The sequence below is a fragment of the Thunnus thynnus genome, chromosome 9 (genome assembly GCF_963924715.1).
Source record: "Thunnus thynnus chromosome 9, fThuThy2.1, whole genome shotgun sequence".
Lineage (NCBI taxonomy): Eukaryota > Metazoa > Chordata > Actinopteri > Scombriformes > Scombridae > Thunnus > Thunnus thynnus.
Window position 1 is genome coordinate 19750595 of NC_089525.1, and position 17602 is coordinate 19768196.

At 40.0% G+C, this 17602-nt stretch overlaps 1 protein-coding gene across 5 annotated transcripts; it reads right to left on the reverse strand.

Moving 5' to 3' along the window:
• Positions 1-3248: 3248 nt before the first annotated feature.
• Positions 3249-17471, reverse strand: kcnk4a (potassium channel, subfamily K, member 4a). 5 transcript variants are annotated; one of them, XM_067599513.1, is made up of 9 exons: positions 16975-17471; positions 14759-14902; positions 14332-14490; positions 13487-13775; positions 11402-11519; positions 11031-11200; positions 9884-10070; positions 7637-7773; positions 3249-7547 (listed from the first exon to the last, which is right to left on the reverse strand). In XM_067599513.1, exons 4-9 carry the CDS (start codon positions 13673-13675, stop codon positions 6468-6470), a joined length of 1881 nt encoding a protein of 626 aa, XP_067455614.1. In that variant the 5' UTR covers positions 13676-13775; positions 14332-14490; positions 14759-14902; positions 16975-17471; the 3' UTR covers positions 3249-6467. The 5 variants fall into 5 exon arrangements, with proteins under 5 accessions (XP_067455614.1, XP_067455612.1, XP_067455613.1 ...); XM_067599511.1 differs by lacking the exon at positions 14332-14490 and having other exon boundaries at positions 13487-13796; XM_067599512.1 differs by lacking the exon at positions 14332-14490 and having other exon boundaries at positions 13487-13809.
• Between the last annotated feature and the right edge of the window lie 131 nt (positions 17472-17602).

A 17602-nucleotide genomic window follows, 5' to 3' on the forward strand; every position in this document is an offset into this window, starting at 1 on the left:
CCGACCCGACCACTCACGGAACGCTAGATTTAAACGCTCCCCTCATCTCCTCTGTCTCTCTCTCCCTCTCTCTCGCTCTCTCTCCGTCGCTCGAGGTTCTGGGATTTGTGGTGGGAGGAGAGAGGGAGAAAAGAGAGGCTTTGAAAATGAGACGTGGGATGATAGGGCTGTATTTGGAACGGCTACAAGTTTGGAAGGTGGTATTTTGCAGCCTTAACAAATTTGTAACTATTTGGGTCTGGCTCAAAACATTCCGTAATCTCATGCTCATTTTCTGAATGCGCACTCATTATCATTGTAAAAAGCTGTTGACTCATTGCTATTCCTATGCTATGATTATATTTTGTCATACCTATGTTTACCATCAGTCTCACTGATTAACTCACACACGCACACACACACACACACACACACTTTCTCTTTCTACACCCAAGTATCCGCATTTACCACTTTTGATAGAATGTCTAAATGCTGAAAATAAAAAACATCCCAAGGGCTCATTTTAAATATAGGCTCTCTGGTATGCCAGTGGTTTGTGTGTGTGTGTGTGTGTGTGTGTGACAGAGAGAGAGAGAGAACGAGCGACTGGGTGTGTGTGTGTGTGTGTGTGTGTGTGTGTGTATGTGTATGTGTGTGTGGCTGGTGAGGTCATGCATGATAGCACCAAAATTACTCTCTGGATTTTATTGTGAATTCTGTTGTGATTGTGTGTATGAAAAACATCTGTAAGCAGATGTTCTCTCTGCGGCTCCGCTGAAAGTGAGATGTATGCATTTTATTATTTTGGGGTGTGTGTGTGTGTGTGTTTTGAAGACCTGGTTGACAATAAAGTTTGAGTTGAATAGGATGCAGTCCAGTTTGGAAAAATACAAGGTTGTCACAACAACTTCCAGTCGTGGCCGTATAAGAGAGCCAGTGGTTGTATTGAAGTTAAACTGTGCCCACACGACTCAGATGGGTTAGCAATAAAATTGCATAACTAGACAGTTAAAACGTTGTTCTGGTCAACAGTTTATGTTTAGTTTAGTTTAACCACCGTTTAGCGTGCACGATATATTAAAGGACTGATTCATCTAAATTACCGTTAAAAGAGATTAAAAAAATATAAAAAACCTTTATAAAGCCACTTAGATATTGCCCCGGATTTCTGCCTCGACCACGATGAAATGCAGGATAGAAATATTTAAAAAAAGGGGGGAAATAGTGTGTTTTTGCTTTTTTTTTTTAACACTATATGAACAAAGGTCTTTGTCAAAGGTCACAACAACTGCAAAAGTTTGAGAGATGAAAAATCCAAAACACTCAGATATAATAAGAAACCTTTAATACATATTAGAAATATTAATGTTGGGAGTCACACACATTTGAACATCCTTTTTAAAAAAACAAAACATTTAAACGTTTACGCTGCATTTTGTTTATTATAAATTAACTTTTTTATGAACTTTTATCTGCTCACATCATGGTCTGTCTCTCCACAGTGTGTCATTCTTGTGAATCTTAAATAAATTATTTACTTTAAATAATCAAAAATAATTTAATATATAAATTTATTTTAAATCTAAAAACAGTCAAATTTAAGCATTTTTTTTAAATCTGAGTTAACTCTCACTAAACTCTCGCTGGTGAAACGAACTTGAGTCTGACCATTAAACTGATCGTAAACAAATAAATGGAAACGATCTGAACAAAGCATCTTTCTGCTTGTAGTTGTGTTGTTATAGTTAAAAGTAGTTAAAACGTTAACAGCTCTTCATCCTCAAGTGTTTTTCAGATGTTCTGTCTGATATTTTATTAACTTCAGATATGCTGTTGATTAGTACTCAGCTTTATAGGAACTTTTGTGTTTCTGTCTCTTTTCTCTCAACCACAACTGGTGGAGCTGGTAGATTCATAAAGGGTCAGTTCACTTAAAGTACAAAAAAAAGATGAAAAATAATACTTCCATCACTTCCTCTTGGTTACTTATGACAATCCACAAAACACAATGGGGACACCTGACAAAACAATCTCAACTCAAGGTCCTCTTACTTGCTTGTTTCAGAACTTTCAACCGTATTTTATGGTCCTCATCAGCAGATTTTGCACAGTTTGAACTGTAATTTCAACCTTTCAGTTTTTCTGAGCACTTTAATGACTTCTCAGCCATGTAGCATTTAGCTTTGACATTTCATTCTCGACTTTAGATAGCAGCTGATAATAATGAAGATGCAGTGGTCGAAAGCTCTTGAACAAGTGAGTAAGTAGATCTTAAGTTTTGTTAACTGCTGTTTCCAAGGTGTGGAATGAATTATCAAAGCTCAACAATGTGAACAGTTTGAATTAAAACTATTTTCTTCAGAAGAAATAGTCCCCAAGAAAACGGCCGACAGTGAGATCTGTGGATCTTCCAGAGTAACAGAGACACTGTTTCTTGAAAGATGTTCTCTTTCTTCTGCAGATACCACTAGACATGCAGTAGAAAGTATGTTTTGTTTGGTTTCTTTGGATTTTTGGGTGAACCAACCCTTTATTATCTTAAGGTTTGAGACAGTTTGAACTACGTCTTTCTTTACTGAAGACAATCAGCTTTTTATCCGACTATTTCTCGCTTTGAAAAAATAACTTAAAGAGATACAAACTGTTCTCCAGCCATTGCAGTAAAATTGTTTTTTCTAAGCCGCAGTGAGAATGCAGTGTGTGTCTGTGTTAGTCGGGGTGCTAGTGCTGGAGCTGCGGTGAGGCTCCCTCCCCCCTGAGTAAACTAGCCCCAGCATCTGTTAGTCTTTTCCACTTAACTACCCCTTGCTATATCCAACCTGTACTTATCCCACGGTAGAGAGAGCGCCTTGCTCTGTCTCACACTGGGTCCCACTGTCCTTGGGAGGGAAGTCTGCTGCGGATGTCGACCCCCGCTCTCTCCCTCAAACACACACATTACTCTTCAAAAACTATGTCTGCACCCGTGACCTTGAGAGGGAGTGTGCACACCCCTCCAGGCATCAAAAGTCACGCCCATATGGCAAAATATGTCATGATTCATGTCTCTGGTTCTTGACATACTCACCCACACTTCCCATACTGACCAAAAAATGTGAGAGAGCCTTTGATAAGACTTGTAAAAAATGTTTTTGAAGATGACAGAAAGCAATTGTTTTTGTCTCTCTCTCTCACACACACACATACACAAACACCTTATGGTCTGTGTCAAATATAATTCACTTAACAGGTTTAGACAAGACTTTAATCATTGCTCAGAGAATAACAACTAGATTGAAATCGTTCCCATTTATTTCTGGCAGTTAAATTAAAATAAAGCTCTTGGGGCAACAGGACACAGTAAACACAAAAAGGTTATACAAGCGACAGAGAGACACAGGAGAAAACAGGAGATACGGATCTGTGGCTTCAGAGTTATTGAAGCCATATTCTTCGAGCAGTCAAACTTGGAGAGCGTAGCTGTGTACTGGAGGCCCCACTGGGACAAAATAGCCAGAAGGCCAAACCCACAGAGGCCCTGCTGTTCTCTTTTTGGACAGATGGGGGCGACATTTCTGTGATTTCTTTCACAAAACTCACTGCCAGTGGCACAATTCCTCCTACTTTTTTATCGTATATAAATCAGAATTGAGAGACAAAGAGTAAAAACAATCATCATCTGTCGGGAGTCAGACTTAAAGTGACAATAATGCCAGTAGGTCCAACACAGTGCCATGTGAATATTCTTCCTTTCCAGCTCTCTGTCAACATATGACAAAATATGTGGCAGCCTGAATTTGAGCGTGGATTCAGTCAGCTACTTATTTTGGTCCTGGTAGAGGGCAAAACGCCATAATAGCTTCTTGTACTGTAGTAGTTTCTGGTTATGAGTAAGCAAGAGCTTTCTGTCTATCCCGCATCCACCATGAGCCAGGTTCATTCAGGACTTTCAGAGTTCAAGGTTCAGGTCATCTGCACATCAGACTGTGACCCAGTTTCCCTACAAACTAACTGCATACAAAGTGCGCTACATACTAATCTTTATAGTATAATGTTTTTGCAGTTAAACTTAGCCGTTTTATACCATTTAAAAATGATGCATTTAGTAAACTGGAACTTAACGATGCTGCTGTCAGACTTTACAAAGACAAAGCAGAGTGTCTTTCTACAGGTTTAATACTTTCTGACCAAAATTGTGATTCATTTTTTCCCCCAGCGTTGAGTAGTGCCTCCATTTCATGTTTTTGCATTTTGCACACTCAAAAATCTTTTAAAATAATTTTGTCAAAATTGTCATTTTGTCAAAAACAGGAACGTGATGGAAAGCCGGTTATGCTGTATAACATGTACAACTGTACAAAACCCTTGTTCCAAATAAAAATAAACAAAAAAATAAAAAAATTTAAATAATTTTGTCACTTTTCCAGTGTGAACACATTTAAAACCTGCTCAGGATGTAACATGGAACTGGGACTGGAGCGGCATTAGTCCATCAACAGAAAATAAATCGCCAACTATTTTGATAATCGATTCTTTTAAGTAATTTTTTGAGAAAAAAATGCCCAAATTCTCTGGTTCCAACTTTTTTTTGGTCTTCTGTGATAGCAAACTGAATATCTTTGGGTTGTGGACTGTTGGTCGAGACAAAACAGGACATTTTAGGTTGCATCTTACATTCTACATCCTACATTTTATAGACCAAATGACTAATTGATTTTAAAAAAAAGAGAGAAAAAAAGATGTAATGATAAGGAAAATAATCGTTAATTGTAGCCCTAATTGGATCATGGCATGGGTTTTATATCACTCGGCATCATTTCATAGGTACTATAGGCATTGTGCAATAAGAAAAAGAGATAAATTATCACCATGACATTACTGAATCACAAGGCCTTGTAAAAGTTAATGTCAAACAGCAGTATGTGAGCTTAACAGGTCTGGTAATCATCACTTTAACATGTCACTTTAGGACAATAAGATGAGGCAACAAAGAAGGTTCAACTGAGGACAAATAGCACTTGAAAGGCGTGTTAAAAAAGCTACACAATTGTTTATGTGGCCACGGTCCTTAAAAATAATAAAAATCGATTCAAGTCAAACAGTATAAGCCAAATAAGGAGCAGTGGTCACAAGAAGAATCTCGCCAACAGTGAGTTCAGGACACTTAAGGACAGTACAGCTGGTTAACACCACAAACTTAAAAATAAACTTAGCGTTGTTTAATAGCTCTCTGACCACTTATTTCCGAGGCGAGCGCACAACTATTATCATGATGTGAGGAGCACAAAAGCAGTGGAAAACAACATGATCTGTTAAATTGTCTTTTACCCTTTTTTTCCCTTTAAAAAATAATTCAAGAGCGGTTTCATGAACCAGAAGATCACAGAACCTTTAGGGGAAGGAGTTGGCGACCTGCTTACTCCCTTAAACAACTGCACACTTTCCATCTTGAAAGTTTCCAATAGTCAGGACTTGTAATGACAGAACTACACAAAGGACTGACGCTGGTTTGAGGGTGAATTATGGCTGTGGTCCTTCCCAAGTGCTTAATACTAATGTACTGTTGTTGTGGTTAGGGTTCTCCACCCACTGCAGGGTTTTCCCCCCGGGGAATTTCTTTTTTAGCCGAGGTGGTGAGCCACCCAGATCCTGGAGCATTCTCATCTGGTGAACCATTTAGTTTGTTTAGATGACAGCCTAAAAACAGCCACACTTATTTAATATGTGGCATTTTCTGTGACTAACAGCGCCTCTGCTCTCTTTCCCTTTCTTTTATTTCCCTTTTAATTTTTTTCTTTTCCATAAAAGAGCATTGTGTTTGTGTGTGTTTCAGGTGGGGCGGTACACCTCTGCTATAAATACACTGTGACAAACTAAAGCTGAGAGTTAGCCTCACAAAGCCGGTTTAAATATTAGATTTAGAGCTGAAAACATTGAGGTTTGACTGAACTGGAAGCCAGATCAATTAAGTGGATAATTATGTTTAATGATGTGACTCATTGTCTCCTGAAACCACTAAAACTTATGACCAACAGCAGGGATGGTTGTTTCAAATTTAAGCACAAGTCCCTCACTTGCAAGGCTTGTTTCTCTCTTTAGATTGATTTAAAAACTAAGTTTCTGAGACAAATGTCGAAGCAACCTGGCATTTACAGACCAACAGATATATTTTTTGTGGTTTGCAAATCTGACTCAAAGACCAGTGACAGGTTAGTAAAGTGTGCATTTGTCTCAGTGAAGGGAAGCAGTTATTATCAATCATCTGCTGTCCAGACCACTTAAAGGGATTCCTGTCTCAAACAAATGTCTACTGAGCTTTTCCAGACCGCAACCTAACAAATCAAAATGTGTGGGCTGACTTTGTGAGGCTAACTTTGAATAGCTTTACTTATTGTTGATTTAAAATATCAGTAGGAGTGTCAAGTCTGCTGTAAACCCACAGCTTTAGTGTGCATTATTATGTTCTGTCCCATCTTGACTTTGGCACCATCTCGTGAGTGTGGTGGCTGTCAGAGTGTTGGCTTTGAGTCTTTGTGGCTCTCTGAACGAGGTACGTCTGAAAGAGAAGAGTCTGGAGGTGGTGTAGGGGGATTGGACGGTGGCTGCATATCGCTGTTGGGCCTCCTCACCTGCAGGGGGCTCAACTTGTGTGACAGCTGCCTCCTCATGCTCCTCCTTTTGGGCTTTCGCGGCCGCTTCTTCTTCTCCTCGTTTGCTGCCGGCTTGGCCCGGTCGCGGTCGCTCAGAGTGTCTGAGGACTCGTCGATGTACGCCAGGTTCTCCCCAAAGAAATCCAGCAGCTGGCAGCCGGATGGGGAGAGGACTGGGTGGTAAAAAGAAGGACGACGGGAAGGAGGGGTGGAGGAGTATGGGAGGAAACCAGGTGTGGGTGTGCGTCTGTTTTCAACAATTCTACTTCCTTCTGCTGGAATCAGTTTGTCTTTCTCCTTTGATGTGTTCATCTCCGCTGCTCTCGCTCCTCCCTCCTCCACGCTGCTGACTGCGCAGTAGGGCTGGAACCCGCAGAGCGCCGAGAAGGACGAGGAGGCCGAGGAGGCTTCTGATCTGGAGTCAAACGGAGACTCTAATCCAGAGAGCGTCATTCCCTGCATGGCTACACCTGCCGAGTCCAGCTCTGAGGTGGAGCGGGCCACAGGGAGGGAGAATGAGCGGGCCAGCAGGTGAGGAAACGCCCTTCCCTCCACTTGAATACCCACAACGGGGTCAACCCTCAGTCTAGACCCCACTTTTGGGACTGTTCCGCCTCCACCTCCAGGAACAACGATCCTCACTCGCGGTTTGGGCACTGCCGCCCTCTCAAGAGAGGAATGGTCCTCTATTCGGCTCATGGAGCTGGAGAGGGGGGCCCAGCGGTTCGGCAGGTGTCCATTCTCAGATCCCCTGCGATCCAAGTATCCCAGAGTGCCTTCGGCTCCCCGACGGATGCGGCGACGCTGACTGCGTTTCCATTTCCGGCGCTGCAGTAGGAAGGGGTCATTAAACTCCAGAGGGTTGGGGATTCGAAAGTCCATCGACATGTTCTGGATGTTCTGGGTCCAGTCTGTCGCGTGAGCCCTCAACTCCTCCATCTGAGAGGGAGAACATAACCAGAGAAGATGAGAGTCTGAACAAGATTAAGTGCAGCTTTCCTAAACCTGTATCGCTGTGCATCTCTCACCTCAGCGCGGGTCCTCTTAGACAGCACCCGCAGCCAGTTGCCTATCATGGTGAGGATGGAGGCGAAGTAAGCGAGACCAAACACTATCCACAACCACACCAGCGGCTTGAAAAAAAAACCGCCTTCATGACCGCCACCTGCACACAGAGAAAGTAGATTTAAAGAGGATTTGAACGTAATGTGACGTTCTACTGAGAGACCACAGTCCGTAAACCTCCCTACAGACGTGGCTTTAATCGAGGTTTTCTGGTTCAAAGACAGTCGCTCTGACTATGAGACCAAAGGTTCCAAACATTTTTTGCTTTTTGACCACTAGTAGCACTATGGAGCTGTGGGTTTTTGTTGAGCAGGTCTTTGGTTTGTTTCTACCATGTGCATACACAAGAGAACTCAGCTGACTACAGTTTCCTGCCGCCAGTTTCAGGCTATTACACTAATCAACAGTCACAGTAGTAACAGCATCTAAACGAGAGACGTCCCAATGTGTCAGCAGAAGGCAAAGAAGAAGAAGAAAACTGCAAGCTAGTAAATCTGAATGTAAACAATGCAGGTTTCAAATACTTTGGCTTTGTAAATGTTTTATGAGGAAGAAAATGTCTTTCTGGTAGGTCTCAAGTAAACACCCAATTAGTAAGAAACACTGAATGTAAACATAAATTTGTTTGTTGACAAGAAAACTTCACATGGTGCCTTTAAGTCATGTTGACATTAATGCAGACATACAGCTTCTGTGTTTGCCTCCTCTAGAACGCTGTAGAAACAGGGTTGTGTTTACGGATCTTGAAATTTGTAGAAAGATAAATTAGTAAGGTGTGTTTCTAAATGTGTCTGTATGATAACAAATCATCATCACGTCATATTGAGACTAAACTTTTTCTTAAAAAATGTTATTTGTTTGTGTGTGTTCACATGCATGTCTTGTTCACTTGATGCCTGAGGTTTCGTTAAAAGGAAAAATCGATAGTCAATCAATAAACCTTTGAAAGAAAATTAAAAGATACATTTGATGGGTGAAATTCAGCCACCAGGTTTGTAACATAAAGGTTGTTTGAGTGTATTTAATGATCTAATTACTGTTAGCTTTCACCTGACAGACACAGAACAGACGATAAAATAGTTAAAAATTAACACTATTTCAAAATTGACATTTGGCAATAAGTTAGCTCTAAGTGTTAGCTGCCTTAGCCTCCCACTTCTCCAAATAATCTTTCACTAACCAAACACATAGAATGTTTTTCTGCTTTAATATGAAGCAATAAGTGTTGTGTAAGAGAATTTTCATTTTTTATTTCCCACCCTGATAATCATCTGCTGACCGCCTTATCAGCCCTATCACATGATCTCAAGTACCCCTCAATCAACAACACCTGTCATGTTCCAAATGTGTTCACATCAATTGATTTTAAACTAGATATCATTTAACTCTTAAACGATACAAAAGTAGAAATAATAGTCAATGTTAAAATATTTTTTCATACAATTGAACTGTTAATGTTTAGGTCTGTTTACTACGACTACTGATTACTGATTACTTCAAGTTAACCATTTCAACTGTTTATCCATTTTTATTATTTCAGTCACATTTTTATTAAATGTTTATCCAGATACCTTTTACTTATTTATTTTAGGGCTGCAACTAACGATTATTTTCATTATGAATTCTGTTGAAATATTTTCTTGATTAATCAATTAATTGTTTAGTCCATAAAATGTCAGAAAATGTTGAAAAATGTTGATCACTGTTCCCCAAAGTCCAAGATGCAACATCAAACTTCTTGTTTAGTCCCGACTGACAGTCCACAACCCAAAGATTTATTTAGTTCACTATCATAGAGGACTAAAGAAACCAGGAATTATTCATATTTAAAAAGCCGGAATCAGAGAATTTGGAAATTTTTTTCTTAAAAGATGCCTTAAAACAATGAATTGATTATCAAAATAGTGGGCAATTAATTTAATAGTTAGCAACTAAACGATTAGTCAACTTATTGTTGCAGCTCTAATCTATTTTAACTATTTATCCATCATTAACTGTTTCTCTCTTGATTTTCACATATTACTAAGTGCTCTAACTGACTTGATATGTTGATGTATTGTTAAATCAAATCCTTTTTTTTTTTTTTTTGTAAATTAGTTCCTCCACAATCTTTCCATGTACTCTACATCGACCTGCTGTCCACACTGTTAGAAGTAAGACATGTTTGTGTGTAACTCTGTGTGTGTGTGTGTGTGTGTGTGTGTAAACACCTGGTACGTAGTCTCCAAAGCCAACAGTGGTGAGAGTGATGACCACAAAGTAGAGCGACTCCAGAAACGACCATTTCTCCACTTTCTGAAACACGACTGTCGGCACGGCGAGAAAGATCAGACACCCAATCAGGATGGAGAGGACCGCTGAGGTCACACGCACAGTGGTGGGCCTGACCTTGTGTTTCTGAGACAGAGACGGATAGCAGCGACAACAACAACAACAACAAAAAAAGCAGAGGAAGAATTAATGATAATGATTAATTACTGTAAGGATAGTTACAGGAACAGAAGTGACGAAGACGAGGATGGAAGTGGATTAAATGAAACAAGGTTCAGAATCATTCACTTAAAAGTTTCATGGTTTTACTTAAACGTTGGTTTCAGATCAAACTTTTTTGTTTACATGAACAGTGCTTCTGCAATTTATTGTATCCGTATTTTTGCTCTTTCCAGATAAGATTTGAAGCCACACTGAATAATTTCTTTAGTCAAATAAATCTATATTTAATGTAAGTGGAATGAAAAAGTCTTGGTTTTTATAATTTGGAGTCGTCTTTTATCACACTAATTTTAAACTTTGGGTTTAAGGTTTTTCTGCTCAGCTTTCTTTATATTTAAGTTTCTAGGCTGAAGACTCCTGAGTATTTACAGGTACACGTAGCGTCTTAGATTAGAGATTTTCATTTGTGACCTTCCAAACTGTGAGGAGTGAATAAGTAAAATACTCTTCTTCTTAAGGCATCACTGCAGTAGTGCTCTTGTTCAAAGCTGCTGTGTAGCTGCTCAGTGATGAAGGCTGCAGCTACAATATGGGTCACAAAGTTAACGTGTGCAGGCCGTGCTGATAGCAGCCGTGCAGGCTCACACCTACACTGTATAAAGGTTTTAAATAAATTATCTCTCGTAGAGACTTTGTTTTGCAGTTTCCTTTTTGTGACTTTTATGGAGGCAAAAGCTACTTCAGTTAGTATTTTTAACATTAATTATTATTTTAACGATGGTTCACCTCCAGTTGAACAATTATTCGCTACTTAGATAACAGTTTAAAAAGGGAGTCTGGGCCTCTTATGCGTGCTGTAGGTGCACATCTGTGATTCAGAAAGGTGTAAATTCATCTGAGCTTTGGTTCCTGGGCAGGACAGACCATTCTCACCAGGAAGAGGGTCTCAATCTTGGCCACAGCTCTCCGCAGCACCGTGCCCATGTGGTCACCCACTCCAGCTAGCAGTATGCCAAACATAGGGATCCCCACCAGAGCGTAGCACACGCAGAACAACTGGCCGTACCACGTCCGAGGAGACAGGTTCCCAAAACCTGTTAAGAAAAACAAACAAAAGAGACCACGAAGACCTTCAGCTTTTTACACGACTTAAAGGATTGAGTCACAATTTTTCAAGTCTTTTGAGGACAATTCTCACAACGTTATGTCAGGTTTGTAATCCTCCTTCGCTTAAAGAAGCGTTTCATACTTGGAAGATCTTCAAAGAGCCCCTTGAAGGTGAGTCCCCCACCTACCTATGGTGGTTATGATGGTACCACAGAAGAGGAAGGCGGAGGCTACATCCCAGCGGCTGGTGAAGTTGGCAGGGAGGCTGCTCACATCCAGACCTGCCTCCACCGCAGACACCACTGTCTGCAGGGGCAGGAAGTAATCTATTTAACTGTAACACCATTTAAAGTGTCTTTGTAGTTACACCTGTTCAGACCTGCCTTTGTTTGGTTTTATTCATTATTCTTATATTGTATCTGTCTTGATTTTGTATTTTTTTGGGAAGCACTTTAGGACATCTGCTCTAGAAAGGTGCTATATAAATAAGCTTTACATACTTAACTTGTACATTAAGCGGTTTAGCAGCGTTAAGCAGTACATCATTTGTTATGACTCTAATAAAGCTCAAGATCTTTGGCATTATGATGGCACACCTTTAAAGAAGATTAATGTCAGAGGTCATTTCCTACAGCGGATAAATGGCTTGAAATCATTGCAAAATGGACTTAAATGGATTAAAGTAAATTCTCATATAATAGCTGGTATCAAAATAATGGAGTCACCAGCACGAGCAAATAAAGGCTGGATGAAAAAACACTGAGGTGGGTGTAATTACCTGTATTCTACTACAACAGGTCACATGGTAAATTCATAGTAATGTACATTTCCACAGCACTAATCCTTCTAGGGCCGTAACTATGACTTATTTACTTTATTTTTCTTGATTAATTGTTTAACCTTTATAACATCAGAAAGAGTCCAAGGTGACGTCTTCAGTCCAAAATCCAAAGACGTTCAATTAACAGATGAAACCAGAGAACTTTAGCATTTCTTTCTTAAAAAAATTACTCAAACAGATTTATCTATGATAAAAATAGTTGCCAATTTATTTTGTCAGTCTAACAATCGATTAATTGACTAATAATTGCAGCTCTAAATCTGTCAGTACAACCACCTGCAGCTCTCAGTGTCTCTTTTTAAACAGAAATAATGTTTTTATACTCTTCTTTGCTGTCTTCCTGATCCATGTTAAGCTACCATCAACATAACTCAAGACGTCCTGATATTTTTTCCACATTAAACGCCTACATGTAACAGAGAAGGCTGCAAGACTTTTAATTTAAAAATTCTTAAGTGAATGTTGAGATTCATTCATGTTAGTTTAACGTCATTCAGGGACAAAGTTCAAGTGGAAAACCTGACATGACTCTTGCTGTACTGATGAACTGATGAATCAGTGCTGTGGAAACAGACTCTAAGCTGAATTTATCAAGTAAATGGTTTCAAGTTTGCATTAACTGAGGAAATTAGATATAAAGGCCACTAAGTGAGAATGTATGATATATATTTATTGGAATAATAGACATGGCTGTTGGTTTACTTCTCTCATCTTTACTCCTTTAAATTTAAAAATTCACCTTCTTCTTTTTGTTGTTTGCTTTATCAATCACGGATAGTTATTCTCAAAATACACAGAGCTGCACAAAGACCTGCAGTCCGTAATATACAGTATGTTTGTGATAGAGATGTCACGGTGCCAGACAATAATGCTGCTCATCTCTCTATAAAAGCAAAATAAAAAAGATTTCTTAGTATATTGACGTCAACAAAAACTGTGTTTTTATTTATTTTTTTACAAGGCCATATGGATTGATTTATCGGTCTCCCTCTGGCTTTTGTGTTTGGGGTTTTTTGTAAATAAATACTTTTGTAACTGATTGTGTTTGTTAAATTTATTTTGTTATTGGAAAATGAAAAAATGCAAGTCAAAAAACAAAAATTCGTAGCAAAATTTAAGCTTTAAACCGGTTTTCTGTTCAACAGATTTACTGGAATTAAAGCTCTCCAAACATCCGCTTTGTGCTGGACTTACTCACACTTTCATATCACAGGTTTGTTTTGGAGGAGGCTAATGTAGCGTGCCCTTAAAATGGACGTGTCTGTTGAAAAGCAAAAAGAGGAAAAAAAAAAGAAACCCTGCAGGTGTGTGTGTGTGTTTAAACTTGTATCTACGAAGAGTGTGTGTGTGTGTGTGTGTGTGTGTGTGTCTGTGTGTGTGTGGGGGGGTGGGGGATTATGTGAAGCCAGTTTGTTAGTGTGTCCACTGATACCTTCACAAGCTTGTAGAATTCATGTTCGCTGACACAGGAGTGATTATGAAGGAAGGTCTTCTTTGCTCTCAGCAGATTTTCATACTTCAGGCTCTCGGAGGAGGACTCCAGTGTACGGAAAACAAGCGCTCCCATCACCAGGTACAGCATGACCCCCGTCAGCAGGGCCAAGAGGGTGGTGCACCGCATTTTCTCCCCGACGACCCTCCCAGCCCCTCCAGGGTTAAAGGTCAGAGCTCAGAGGCCAGGATCTCGTCGGGCTCGCAGTCAGTATACACGGGGGACACAGCTGGCCATAAACAGGAAGTTCCTTTAGAGAGGGACTGCATGTTTGAGCACGGAAACGTGTGAGCAAGCGCTCTTGGAAGGCTGACAGACAGACATTAACGACTTTAATTTATACATCTGTGCGTCAAACCAGAACCAGAGAGACAGTCACTGAAAGGAAAAGCGAGAAGATGGTGTGCAGTAACTATTTATCTGACGGCTGCAGTGCAGGTTAAGGTTTTACATTAAAACAGGTCTTTAAGTATTTACACTAACCAACAGTATATTAATCAGTTCAAGCTCTACAACATTAAGACTTCTTAAAGCAAAACTCACATGCCCATATGTACATTAAAAGAGTTATTGGTCGCTGTAAGCATTTCTCCTGAACATACTGGCCTTCTGATGTGATTCTGATGTTACAAATATGAGGATTAGTGTAAAAGGGGTTAATTTACGAAGGAGCTGTAGTAAGTTTTAAAATAATTTACTTAACATATATAAAAATGTAGGATCACAAATGGATATTGGGGTTATGAGAGGGTGCAGAATACTGTAAATTTGTTGCTTGGTTTTACTTCTTGATTTGATTTGTAGCTCTAATACGCCTTTTTCAGGCTGCGCAGCAGCAGTTTTACATCTTCAGTGGGTTAACATGGATTTACCCACTAACACTGAACACATCTGTTGTTTCCTAGGTCACACTGATGTAACGTGTGACACGACTATGTTGAGACCTGTTTAACTCGAAGCACACAGGGAATAACCCCAGAAATAAACCACATCAGAAGCACAGTTAGAAAGAGATGCACTCACGCTACGATCAAACTGATAATCAGAAAAAAAAGAGGTGCAGCTACATACAAAAGTGCAAAGTCACTGTCAAATGTCAAATACTAAAAGGAGCCCTTCTTATCTTGTAGATGCCATCTGTGGTTTCTTTTATGATAGCTTTTATGTGAGATAAAGAGTGTTTTATAGCTGAGAAACTGTTTAAGACAGTACCTTAAGACACTGATGTCAGGAGCTCATCCCATGTTAAAGCTCCACGAATCAGGTGATGTGACTCTTCTTCCCTCTTCACACTTTCTCTCAGATCTCTGCTCGGCTCTGTCTGGTACTCCGATGTCCTCAGGGAGTAGGGAGTGTCTTTAAAAGACAACGTAGGCATGAAAAAAAACATAGATTAGATTAATAGATTAGATTAAAGATGTAAAGTGTACAGCTCTAAGTTGGCACATTTACCAGTTTCTCTCGCTGTCGCAGCAGCAGGGTATGACTGGCATTAAATGAGTGTTCACACTGTATAGACTCTGTCATAATAAGCAGGGAGGGACTGACACACACCAGGCTGTCCTGCCAGTGGTCTCACAAAACGATTACACGCTGCCAAAACTCCAACACTACATCTTGACACTAATAGAAAACATGTTTATCGCTTATCTTCATTTGGCTTCTAATGTTTTCTTTGAACTGTGTTTACTTTTTCAGATACACACACACACTTGTCAGAGGAGCCCTGGCCTGAGCTCAGCCAGTCAGGAGCGGGATTTAGGAGCTTCTGCTCTGGGTCGGCCGGCCCTGGTCTCCACACGGACCTTGACAATGTTCTGAGATTTCCCAGAGTCTGGCCGAATGTTAGCATTCTGCTCTAATGGACTGCTGGCTTCAGTTCGTGTGGACAGTCTTGCTTTCTGCCCCTGGCTTCAACACTGACAGATATTATTAGTTATTATCACTGTCTAAACCTGCGCTGGCATATTTTGATATTTTGCTAAGATATGAGTGAGGGGGCTTAGAAAGAGCAGGTCTGTGGCACCGGCTGATGGGCTGTGATCTCATCTTAAATTAAACAGCGGAGCAGGTTGGGTAATAAATCACGAGGTGAGCTGTTTAAAAAGAAGCATGGGGGCTGGGAGAAGATGTACATGAGCTTTTCTTAAGTTTACATTTAAGGCAGGTGTATGAGACAAATCGAACCAAACTGAGATAAACCGCAGAAACTAAAATAATTTAAAACAGCTGCAAAAATTCCTCTAAACGCGATTACTCACTAATTTAATCCTCATTAAATCGCTCATTGACAGCTGAGAAAACACACTTAACACTGTTTTATCATCTTAATAACTTCCTACTAATAATTTCATGAGAATTACTTCAACAATCTTACTGTTGACGTTCTGTGACTGGAATTTCATAAGTTTGTTCATAAGAAGTCTAATAGGGAGTTAAAAACTACATACTGTAGATTCCTTTGTCAGTGAATGACTTTTTGGCAAACAAAACTAATATTTATTTGTTCAGGCGTTGACCACATGACATAATACCACTGATTTGGTGGGCTAAAAGCTCACAACTAATGGATTTTGGTGGCTGTTTATTTTTTCTACTGAGTGCCAGTGTAACAAAAAGAGGCCTGTTTGTGAACGCGACTGTCTTCAACAGCCAGAGAAACAAAGATTTTGTCCCCTTTGTCAAGTGACATTGTGGCGATTAAAACCTCCAGAGTTGAACATGACCGTCAGTTGATGAGGATGTAGTATCTACTAAAAAGATTTTTACAGCACTGGGAGAAAATAAAGTTCCTTTAGATGTAATTACGCCTCAAAGTATTTGCCTCCTTTTTAAGTGAACCAACACTGACGTCAGAGAGAGATCACAGGTTACAACCCTGGTTCTCTGGTTTCATGCTCTGGAAAATAATCATCCACAAAAATAATGATAGGACTGTTTTGGCCCACAGAAGTAGCACAGAGAAAGATAAACTGGCTGACATTTTCCTCTGAGGATACAAAATTAAACGAGACTATTTCCAATGAAATGCTTATCAAATTTAGCAGCTGCACTCGCAGAGACATGGATCCATACATTTTTAACCAGTTACTTTCTAAATATTGTACCTAAATTACTGTTGGCTGCATTGTTAGAGGGTTGACAGAGAATATATAAGGGCAGAAATGTTATGGTTGGGAATTGATCATCTCTTTTTAAATCAGTGCAACAGTCTGCTACTAAATTTAACTTATAACTAAAAAGAAAAAAAAGGAATTTTGGAGAAAAGGCCTGGGAGCCAAACTGACAACTGACTCTAAAAATAAGCTGCAAGCACAATAAAAATACAGATTTCACATGTAAAGTGAAAATAAACTAAAGAATCAAAAATCCTGATGTTAAAACTCACAATAACCCCCCCTGACAGAAGTTAGTTTTGATTGTCTTACCTTCAGTTTGGAGAAATGTTGCTATCCAACTTCGTCTCATGCAGCATGTGCTGTTCTCTCACCATTCAGCACTCAGCGAGGAGCTCTGTGTGTGTGTGTGTGTGTGTGTGTTGTGAAAGTGCATGTGTGCATGTGTGTTTTCTCCTTGGAAGGTGTTTCCCCATTCTCGTGACCCTACATCACTCTGACAGAGGAGAGCAGATTGTAGGAGGAGGAGAAGAAGAAAGGGACGAGGCGGAGGCGTGTGAGTGCATGTGAAGTCCATCACAGCCCTCTGAGTGTGATTAAGTGCCGTCACTGCAGAGGAAGAGCAGAGGGCCCGGAGTTTCCTGAGCTGGTCGTGGGGGGGCTTTGCTCTCTAAAACCTCGCCTTTCCAACTTCTGTCTTTTTTGGAAACAAAAAGAGACACTTGTTTCTTCAAAGTCAGAGTTATGTTCCTCACGATTTTTCTTACGCTTAAGGAGGAATTGTGTCATGAAATAAAACAGACTCTAAAGTTGGAAAGCCTAACTCCACTGACTCTTTAATGCTTTGTGACAAGTGTGCTCCTGTCAACCTTACAGCACCTTCTCAACAATGTGTTTGCAACCAAGATGCAAAGGGAGAGGAAACTGATAACAGCGGAAA

Coding starts and splice junctions, on each gene's coding strand:
- kcnk4a (XM_067599511.1), bottom strand. CDS start 13,675: ATGCGGTGCACCACCCTCTTGGCCCTGCTGACGGGGGTCATGCTGTAC. Junction 11,201..11,401: donor TACCATCATAACCACCATAG/GTAGGTGGGGGA, acceptor TTTTCTTAACAG/GTTTTGGGAACCTGTCTCCT. Junction 10,071..11,030: donor CCCTCTTCCTGGTGAGAATG/GTCTGTCCTGCC, acceptor TCTCTGTCTCAG/AAACACAAGGTCAGGCCCAC.